Genomic DNA, 10,909 nt, shown 5'->3' on the forward strand with positions numbered 1-10,909 from the left:
TCTGGGAAACTATATATATATATATATATAAAATAATGCTAATGCTAAAACCAAAAGTAACTCCACTTTTTCAATGTCTCTTTCTACCATTTATTTTATTTTTTCCAACCCTTTAAAATATTAGAAGAAGTTATGTAGAATGTGTGATGCTACACGTTCTGTCTGTCCGTCAGCGGGATAACTCTCCAAAAATTGACCCCCAAAATTTGGTGTCTGAGGAAAAGCCAGCAAAAGAAATATTGAGCTTCAAAAAGGACCAGATCTATTTATTTATTTATTTATTTTATTTATTGGTTCGATTTATATGCCGCCCTTTTCCGGAGACTCAGGGCGGCTTACGATGCGTTAAGCAATAGCCTTCATACTTTTGTATATACCTGCTTAGTACGGCTTTCGGGCCCCCCTAAGCGGTGTTCTATTGAAAAAGTTTCCTGAAAATAATCCCCAACTCATCTCTATGAAAGAGACAACCGACAAGGGGCTTGGAATGTTGGTAATTGCTTCATTCTAAACCCCTCCCCATTTTTCCCAGTCACATGACCTTGAGCGGAGTACAGGTAGTCCTCAATTTACAATCATAATTCAACCTGCAATTGCGGTTGTAAGTCATGATGGTCATTAAGCAGGTCATCACGTGACTACACCTGATTTTACAACCCTTTTTACAGCGATTGTTAACTGAACATGACAGTCAAAGTGAATGCTGTCATTGTTGAGCAAACTCATTGGGGCATTTTTGCTGGAAAACTGTAAAACGCAGTTACGTTTCTGCAAATGGTGATAAAAGTGGACTAGTTGCCAATCATCCAAAATGTGATCATATGACTGGGAGAGGAGGATCGTCAGAAATTCATAACTGGATTGTTAGTATCTTTTTCAAGTCTGTTGTAACTTCAAATAGTTGCTAAACTACGAGACTTAAGTCAAGAACTATCTGTATATGCTGCCCACTTTGTGTTTCCTAGTGTGGACAAAACCCAGACACAAGACAGTTGGAGAGCAGAAACATACACAAACAGATGCAACATATTACTGAAAATATAGATGTCTTCTGTGACTATTGTTGATAAAGCAGTTGGTTAAAAAAAATCCCAGAAGCTATGTTCTGGCTCCTTACCTTGTTTATTCTATCCAGCCTAGTGGAATGTTTGAAAGAATTATATAAGAAGGTTTGGATTTATGTCTAATACGATAACTTCCTGAAAACTGAACCATATGGGCTCAAATTTGGAGGTAATGATATGAAAATTTTGAACATTTCTCCACTGCATTTCCCCAGAGAGTGAGAAGGAAATTGGGATCCTTTTGGAATGTTGCCATTTCAATTCCCACCTCTCCCCTCTTTTTTCCCTCTCAGTCAACGACCAGAGCAGGCAGCTATTAAGAAGTTGGAAAGAGTTGCACAAGCCTTGCTCAGCAGGCTTTCATTCTCTTTTTGATCACACCATTCCTCCCTCCTCCCCCCCTTTTTTTTTGCTTTGCTTAATAGCTGCCAAAAATTGGGGAAAGATTGCATTTGTCAGAATTAATAGTTTGCAGAGAGCTAGAAGAGAGTACATGGAGAGCTAAGGTCACACATGAATCCAGAGGTCTGTAACTTTTAGAATGGTAGGCTATTCTACATCGGAAACATCAGCTTTTTGGAATGCTATCTGTCAAAATCCTGTTCTCAGTCAGTATTCTGTTGTGGCTGTTACAAAGGAAAATTGGATGAGATATGGTACTTAGGACCTCAGGATATGACCAGAATGTTAAAAATAATTACCAAGCAAAATTAGTCTTATATTACTAAGAACCGAATAGATAATTCTAGCTGCAAAGTTATAATGCTATTGATTCTTCCTTTCTGAATATAGAACTTAGGCGTGACCATAAGACACAAATTCAGTAGCAGAAAAGAGAAGAAATATTTGAATTGTGAACAGCATTAAAAGTGAAATAAAGGAAGAATAACCAGATTTCTAATTTTTAGTTGACCCAATCAAGCTGTCACAAGTAGATATAGTAGTTCCTATACATATATGGAGGTTAAGCATCTACAGAATCTTTCATTTTATAGTGGGACCCCTTATCTAAATAAATTGGCTTTCTTAAAAATGGATTAAACACCAGACAGACAAAAGGTTCTGAATTCTTTGGTTGGTTGGTTGGTTGGTTTTGCTTTATAAGGGTTGTGGTCATGTACAGTATTAACAAGTATTCCAAATCTATACACGCCTATCATATAAGGCTAACCAACATATTTCATGCTTACCACAGTTGCTTGTATTTTGTTTACACATTAATACAGATCTCCAACACAGTCCAGTGGATCTTCTCCCAAAGCTCTGAGACAGCGGATTCAAATGGCTGCATGTGAAAAAATTAAGGTAGATTAACATGAACCTCTCTTGCCTGCCCCTCCCTCCAAGATGAAGCATTTATTTAAATCTAAACTTTGTTGTTTATGCATTCTGGCATACTACATGTAATGGTACGTGGGATTGATCTTCAGATCTAGGGAGAAGAGACACAGCCAAGGGAATGGGCAGATGAAATTGAGCCATTGTGGCGCAGTGGTTAGAGTGCACTACTGTAGGCTACTTCTGGTGACTGCCGGCTGCCTGAAATTTGGCAGTTTAAATCTCACCAGGCTCAAAGTTGATTCAGCCTTCCATCCTTCCGAGATGGGTAAAATGAAGGCTCAGATTGTTGGCAGGAATGCAGCTCAGAAGGGACTCTCCCTAGTTTCTTGGGTGTAAAAGGGAACTGGGAGGGGGGTGGAGAAAATGTATTTATAGATTTGCAAGATTTCCCATTAACATAATCTTACCATAAAGTAGAATTAGTTCATCTGGCCATGTATCCTGTTTGATCCAAGTTGATGCTATTGTTCTATTTTCTGGGTTTGTTTGTTTTTAAAAGGTAGGAATACATCACCTCTACCTTAGGTGAAAATGAGCCTATTGTCCAGGAGGGCCATTAATGATGCTAAAGCATAATTGCTATTAATGTTCTACTTGAACTAGAAGGCTTGCAGCCAGAGATTTAAACATAAAGATACTTATTTTTCTGTAGATTCTAGAAAAGCCTTTACTAAGAAAGAAAAACAGCACTTCATGACTTACATATTGCCAGCCCCAAGATAAAATCCTACATCTTTTTTCTCCTGCCTTTACATTGCAATGGCTTGAGAGCCTTTTGTTTCTCAGCAGGAGTGATTGGTACCTTTGAATTTTATTCTAACAGACCAGTTTGGTGTCAGTCCCTTTCCCCCCTAAGCTTGTGAGCATTTGCCTTTACACTGATTACATCTCTTCACCACCTCAAGTAATGCAAGGGGGTGTTATGAAAACAAAGCCAGAAAATTGGGCGGGGGGAGCTTGCTTCTGTGTGCCAAGAAGCTTTTCTCTTACTGCTTCCCTCTTGTTTTTAGCTTCAAAATAAACATCAACTGGAAAACTTCCTTTCCCATATTGTTACAACAGTGGGTTCTGTAAGATTACATCTTAGAAATGCTCCAATTCCATTTTTGCTAACTTCTGTAATATAACCTCTTGGTGAACATTAGTTACTTCAACTACTGGTGCCTAAGAGGCTACACCCATTGTTCATCTATTTATTGCAACAGTAACAAAAAATACAATATAAATAAATTTGCAATATTTTTACATATATTTAAATCTGTTTAATTCCCCTGCCTGTTAAATTAAGTCAAGAATGGCTCAGCAAAGAACCAGTTGAAGATGGTTCACCTTGCATGAATATGTCCCTTCTGTCTCTAGACCCTCCCTTTCTTTTTGGCACTACCTGCTTTTTTCTGAAAGAGACCTTTGTCTATGAAAAGTCATAGACATGTTCATGCATCACACCAAGATTTGTTTGTTATGTGAATACAGTCATTGTGCTTTATAAATGTTGTGCCAAGTGTGGCCCATTCAGTAAATCTTGCCTAAAGAAGCCTTGACTTAGTGCAGTACGTGAATATAGTTATATCTGGCCTATGTTTGTTTGTATCACATGTATGTTTTCATACAGTGGAAAAAAGATTCTTTTTAATGAATTTATGAGAGTCCTTTCAAAAAATCAAACAAGGCTGCAGCTTTCTAAGATACATTTAATGTGGCTATTTTTTCATGTGAAATACAAGCAATTATATAGTAATTTTAGGCATACAATTAGTTATTCCAGCAAGTGAACTAAAAAAGGGGGGTGGGGAAATGCCAGGGTTTCGCTGTTGCTATCACAGTGGGTTACAAATCTTGTCTCCATCACTTATACATTATAATTCATATTGATCTACTTCCTTTTCAGTTGAAGCAACCTTTAATTAGATCTCAGTTTGCTTGCACTTACAAAGATGACCAAATAATCAAACCAAAGAATCAACCCTTCAGTTTATCTCCGGTCCTAACAAATGTATATCCAGCACTCCAAAAAACAGCAGATTCTCCTACTGAAGACAGATCAACTTCAGGTAAATTCAGTCAGCAATATCTCTCTACTTCTCTGCCCCCTCATTTATTGACCAGGTTGAATGTATATGCTATCAGTTAATTGAACGGCCCTCAAATAAATAAAATAATTGCTATACAAATGTAGAAGTGATTTGCTTGACATATCTTGGCACCTGCAATGGCTAGTTAGATGCCAAAGGAAGCCCAAAGCAAGGTATGATGGAAACAACCTTTCCCTGCCAAGTGTTTCTCTACAGTTGATGTTCAATGTTATGTTGTCTCTGAATCTATTAGCTCTTTGTAGTCAGAATACACTTATCTAGTTATTTTATTTATTTTATTGCATTTATTTAAAAAGTCCTGCTTTCCCAAAACTGTAAGCAGTCTTTCCTTCTGTTATCTTAACTTAATGTCAAACATGTAAAAATCAGGAAGTCCAGGCAGTTCAAATGAGTTTAAAGATTTATTGCAAGCTTATGATCTCTACAAGAACCTGAACTACTAATGTCAAAGCAAAGAGGCTGTAGATAAGAGTTAATGGAATTCAAAGCGGACTGGTCTCTTGTGGGAAGGGACTTGAGACTGAGGATATGTTTGACCCCTCTCTCGGGCTCAGCCTGATCATTTCCCATACTTTCTTTACAATGGTAATATTGTCTTGAAATCACCCATAGTTCTAAAATTTAGATCTTTACTACCATTTTGCAACACAAAATATGCCATCTTTGTGAAAAAGATTTTTTGCTTGTCAGAGCAGTTTGAGGTTTTTGGTTAGTTAGATTCTACCTACTGGATATACCACAGAGACTTTGCTGCTACTTCTAGAGAGTTCTGGGGACACTGGCATTTTCTTTGACCTTCAACAATTGTAGGGCAGAAAAGGATTTACTCTCCAGGAGTGACAAGGACATAGTTGGTGAGATCACCAAAGGGCAAAACCACAAAGCTGAGGACATTCCAGGCAGATCATTTTGTTTTAATTGCTGCTGAAGTGTTACTTGCTCTTTCGTTGGTTGTCGTTCCAGAGCTAATTATTGGCAGTAGATGATAGCACAATGTGGCCTTGGCAAGAGTAGAAAGAGAGAGTGAGAAGTAATGTAGGATAGGTGGAAGTATGTCATTGCAGGAGAGACTATGGTCAATTAAGAAGAACTTTGGTTAGGTGCTTCTAAGTTATTTTGTGTTTTGGTTCCTCTTCATTTTTCAAGACTAAGGCCATTTGACCAATTACCTTCTAGTCTTGTAGTGGTGCATTTCAATATTAAGTTGGGCCATAATAAGTCTTCATGCACAATGAGAAAGCCAGTGGGGTTATTGCAGCTTCTTACATAGATGGACCAGGTGAACTTGATCTGATTACATTCTGTATCAACCTAGATTGGAGGGCTGGATATGTTTTTGGTCATTATGTTAACTCCTAATCTAATATCAGTTTTGAGTTCATGTAACTGATGTAGGAGCAAAGAGATAGGACATAGTATTTCTAGTGAATCATTCTTCATGATCTAGGTCATCAAGGTAGAGTTGAGGAACTCCAGGGTGGTGGAGTTAAGACTTGAAAATAACATTGCTTGTTGTTGTATTTAGGGCATTTTCTGGGTTTGCTTTTAGAGGTAAATGACTGAAACCTCATTGAAAGTGCTGCAAAAAATATCTGGGATGTGAACTTAGTGAACATCGATACACTGTAGCAGTTCCCATGATCATAAAAGCTTGTGCAGTTATCGGTTCATTTATCTTGAACATTTCCAAGACTCTTTGCTGTTGTTTTCTCCTGAATATCTGCTGCCACCTGCATCATTATGAGATTGACTTTTTGTATTTGTCCAGCAAAGTGACTGATAAAGTACATTTGGGAGTACTCAACAGTAAAACGTAATATCTTTCGGTGATTGAACACTGCATCAAAATTCTATTCATATTTTCTAATAATTTGCACATGCTTTTAAAATCAATGGTTTCTTTTACTCTTGTTTCTATCCATGTTTATTTTCTGAAGTGGTTGCTGAAGTATTTTTTATGTCAAGGGTGATGACTCAGATTGTATAATGTTGTTTTCAACTAATTATCTCTATTAATTAGACTTAGTTAACTCAATTTACAAGAACTGTTTCTTTTGAAAATTATCAGCGGTAGCTAGTGTACAGCAAAAGCAAAATTTAAAAATAGTGTATTCTTTTTCCCTTATGAAATGTTTTGTTTTCTTAACCATCAGAAAACCTGACTTCATCATTTGAAAATACTACACTCGGAACTGGTTCTGGAAGTGTTTGTCAGAATGGAAGGACAAGAAAAGAAATAGGAAAATTAAATTGCCAGCCAGAGAAGAAGAACCCAAAGAGGAAGCTGGTGGACAGAACTAATGAAAATGTCATAGTCACTAATGAAAATGAAACCCCACAGCATATATACCATAAGAAACCAAAGACTGCAGTGAAATGCCAAAATAGTTTGGACAGCAAACTAAAAGAAACCAGAAAATCCAAAAAGTCTATACCTAAAAATAAGCTTATTACTGGGCAAGCGAAACTGACTCAGTTCTTTAGGTTGTAAATGTTAGTGGTTTGAAAAGGCAAAAAATTGACTATATTAAGATTACCATTGTAATCATGATTATGCAAAAGTTTTATATATACAATACTTGCAAAAGTAAATCAAGTTTTATGCAGAATTCTCAATTTAATAATGCACTGTAACTTTACACTTGTTTCAACATGTGGCATTCTGACATAGAAATATTTAGAGTTTTTACAAACACATAGCAATATATTAACCACAATTACAATTTTAGTGACTTATCAAGGAAAGGGTTTGTCTCTTCCAAGTGATGCACTTCAGGGTCGTTTTAGGCTTGCCAACAAGGTCGATACACTCTTCCCAGCATACATCTGAGCACTAAAGAAAACACACCAAAAATTTGTGGTTTTGATTGTCAAGTACGTATTTTTATAAACAAGTTTAACTACATGGTCTTCTGTAGCGGCATGTTGTAAATTTTAACTCATTTGAAATTTTAACTCATTTTTTCTAATAAATATTTAGAACACATGTTATCTTTTATATCTTACATTTAACCAGTCACTCTTTAAAAGACTGAGTGAAACCTACAATTTTTAAAGACTGAGAAAAACAAATAAACCTTTCTTTTTTCAGAGAAGCATATTCTGATGATTGAGTGCTACATTTGTCCTTTGATAATAAAAAGGTAGCAGCAGCTCAGTATAGTTTTACCTGTGTACATACATAGAGATGCAATTGAATATATATGCGTGAGGCAGGCTTGAGCTAAAAAATTGGCTGGTTTCTAAGGCACTCCAAGTCTTCAGGAGTTTGGTAGAGAAACTTGACTACCTTTTGTGTGAATGCCTTGAAAAAGATGATGAAAAAAGGCAGCTCACGGGAGAGGGGGGAGAAGTGATTGGGTCCCTCCTGCTAAGCCAAGTTAGGAAAACTCTTACATTTAGGCATCTGGACAATAGAACTACCTTGGAGGCATCAGTTTGCCAATTCTGTTTCTCTCTGGCTGGATGCTCCTTGCAACTTTCACAACTGGCCCAGCAGCATGAGGATTGCTGACAAATTAAAGTGGGCTTCAACTGCTATTGTAGCTTATGGACAATTGCTCAAAAGGAAATGGTGGGCAACATGTGCCACAAAAGTTAAGCAGGTGGAAAGCAAAACTGGAGGGCTAGCTATGTGGCTCTTCTTGAGCCTCCACTGCAATGTGCAAGTGAAAGTTGGGAGTACAGATAGTCCTCGACTTATGACCACAATTGAGCCCAAAATTTCTGTTGTTAAGGGAGACATTTGGTAAGTGAGTTTTGTCCCATTTTACGACTTTTCTTGCTACGAATTAACTGCAGTGAATTCCTGCAGTTGATAAATTAACCCGGTTGTTAAGTGAATCTGGCTTCTCCACTGACTCTGCTTGTCAGAAGGTCTGAAAAGGTGGAACACAGCAATGGCCATAAATATGAACCAGTTGCCCAGCATCTGAATTTTGATCACACAATCATGGGGATGCTGCAAAGGTCGTAACTCTGAAAAATGGTCATAAGTAACATTTTTAGTGCCGTTGTAACTTTGAAAGGTCACTAAATGAATTGTTGTAAGTCAACTACTTGCACTGCAGATCAGCTAGTCACATACATCAGGAAGTATAACCAGCTGAGAAATTTGAGAATTTGCCTGGAGCTCTACCTAGATTGCGTCTGCTTATCACTAGTGGCCATAGTTATTCATTTCAACAGTTATCACGGTACTATTTCAGCAAATTAAGGTCATATTACTGTTTTGCAGTAACATCAAAATATAACTTACTATCAAAATCTCTTCTTCCGATAGGCAAGTTAGCTGAGTTTTCATCACTTCCTGTCTCACGCCGTTCTTGTATTGATTCAATATTTTCAACCTCAGCATTTGATGGAAAAGTCATAGGTCCCTCCAATTCAAAATAAGGAAGCTTGTTAACACTTAAGCTCTGTGGCTGGCCGTAGTTTATGACATGATGTTTATAACCTATATTCTGCACTCCAAAGAAAAAGTAGACATGAAAATAATGCAAAATTTCCAAAATAAAAATATCCTTAACCCACTAATGAGCCATTTTCAGAAAAGAGTTATCTTCTGATTGCAGCATAAGCTATCTTGAAGTTTAGTTTTAGTTAAAGAGGTTTTTCAAGGAAAGACATCTTAATACATATCCAAGGGATGCTAATGCTAAATAACATTGATTTGTTTAATTAAATGTAATGATGCCAAGGTCCCCTTAAATATTTTTTTTATTTGTAAATTTAAGTATTAATGAAGTTAGTAAGAGCAACATTAGGAATTGTTTTTAAACAAGCAGAAAGGCATGTATTTCATTTAAGCTCTTAAGATTGAAAACACAATATTAACATTTTCAAATATAACAAAACAGCATTCTGTTCACCTCATTTTAGAATGATAGCCATTTCAAATCACATTTCATACTTTAATTATATAGCAATAGCACTTAGACCTATATACTGCCCCATAGTGCTCTGCAGCCATCTCTAAGCAGTTTACAAAGCCAGCATATTGCCCCCAATAATTTGGGTCCTCATTTTACTGACCTCAGAAGGATGGAAGGCTGAGTCAACCTTGAGCCGGTCAGGACTGAACTGCTGGCAATTGGCAGAGTTAGCCTGCAATATTGCATTTTAACCAATGCGCCACTATGGCTCTATATATTGGCATATTCCAATGTTTTGTTACAAATTTATGGTCCATCATGCTAATCTATGTTACACGATAGCTAAACAGAGAAAACTCACTGAGAAATGTGGATTACGGTCTTCATCCAGAAAACTGCTGTCCTCCATTTTATAATGCTCAAAAGAAGATGCAGGCAGAGACTTTCCAGCTTTGTCACCTTTCTGTGTTATCTTTCCAAGGCTGAATGTGTTTAGCAGCATATTGTCTTCTGCTTTTCGCATAGACTTTGAAACAGAAAGCAAAGGCCCTTGAGACAAAAGAGAAAAAATCAATAGTAATACATGGGATGAGATATACATTCTCCAATGTTTAGATGTTTTCATGGAGGTGAACAAACTTTAAATATTACTTAAATGAGGCTAATTTGAAAATAGCACATGGACGGAAAAATGGTATTATATAGCTTGCGAAGTGAATAGATACCACTTCAATGACTTACACCCTTTTCAAAGAACTATGAGTGAAGAGGACTGACCTTTTGTATATCATTACATGTCTTTTGTTCCAAACCATAGGTGATGAGCTGCTTTTCAATGCATTCGTTATATAATTTGGATTATTTTATCAAGTACCATGGGATAATTTTCTTCTGAGTTCTAAGTTAATCTTTAAATTCCACTTCATACAGACTCAGGAAAGAATTAATTTGTGGATGTGTGGAAAAAGAAAGGCAGAAAAACTTCATTATTCATGCTTTAAAAATTAAGGCTTCTTGAGAAGTAAGAGAAAAACAGTCTCTGTGAGGAAGTCTTAAGCAATTAAATCTTACCTTAAAGAGAATTCAAATCTCTTCCTACTTATCCAGACAAAAAGTTTCATAGGTGTACATAAAATAAGGGGACATGGCAGAGGTGGGTTTCAGCAGGTTCTGACCAGTTCTGGAGAACCGGTAGTGGAAACTTAGAGTAGTTTGGAGAACCGGTAGTAAAAATTCTGACTGGCCCTGCCCCCATCTATTCTCTACCTCCCAAGTCCCAGCTGATCGGGAGGAAATGGGGATTTTGCAGTAACCTTCCCCTGGATTGGGGTGGGATTGGAGATTTTACAGTATCATTTCCCTGCCATGCCCACCAAGCCACACCCAGAGAAGTGCTAGTAAAAATTTTTGAAACCCACCACTGGGTCATGAATATAATTTTAAATATGCCAAACTTGTGCTTTAATTTTGAAGTAGATTCCATGATTCCTGCCTCCTTAGGAGAGAATGTTATTTAAACAAACAGGAGTTGCAAAGC

The 10,909-nt window shown here is 37.0% G+C and overlaps 2 protein-coding genes across 14 annotated transcripts in view; one reads left to right on the forward strand and one right to left on the reverse strand.

The window, feature by feature from the left end:
* The window catches only part of PARPBP (PARP1 binding protein), a 36,031-nt gene extending 28,435 nt beyond the window's left edge, over positions 1 to 7,596 (forward strand). For all 13 annotated transcript variants that reach the window (XM_034403818.2, XM_034403821.2, XM_034403824.2 and 10 more), the window contains 3 exons: positions 2,291 to 2,369; positions 4,294 to 4,456; positions 6,652 to 7,596. In XM_034403818.2, coding sequence (XP_034259709.2) covers positions 2,291 to 2,369; positions 4,294 to 4,456; positions 6,652 to 6,989 — 580 coding nt within the window. In that variant the 3' untranslated portion in view covers positions 6,990 to 7,596. The remainder of the gene's footprint in view (positions 1 to 2,290; positions 2,370 to 4,293; positions 4,457 to 6,651) is intronic.
* Positions 4,077 to 10,040, reverse strand: PMCH (pro-melanin concentrating hormone). The gene is made up of 3 exons (XM_034403829.3): positions 9,734 to 10,040; positions 8,757 to 8,961; positions 4,077 to 7,331 (listed from the first exon to the last, which is right to left on the reverse strand). Exons 1-3 carry the CDS (start codon positions 9,995 to 9,997, stop codon positions 7,282 to 7,284), a joined length of 519 nt encoding a protein of 172 aa, XP_034259720.2. The 5' UTR covers positions 9,998 to 10,040; the 3' UTR covers positions 4,077 to 7,281.
* Positions 10,041 to 10,909: the final 869 nt, after the last annotated feature.

Source organism: Pantherophis guttatus, chromosome 7 (genome assembly GCF_059756535.1).
Source record: "Pantherophis guttatus breed Tessera chromosome 7, ASM5975653v1, whole genome shotgun sequence".
Taxonomy (NCBI): Eukaryota; Metazoa; Chordata; class Lepidosauria; order Squamata; family Colubridae; genus Pantherophis; species Pantherophis guttatus.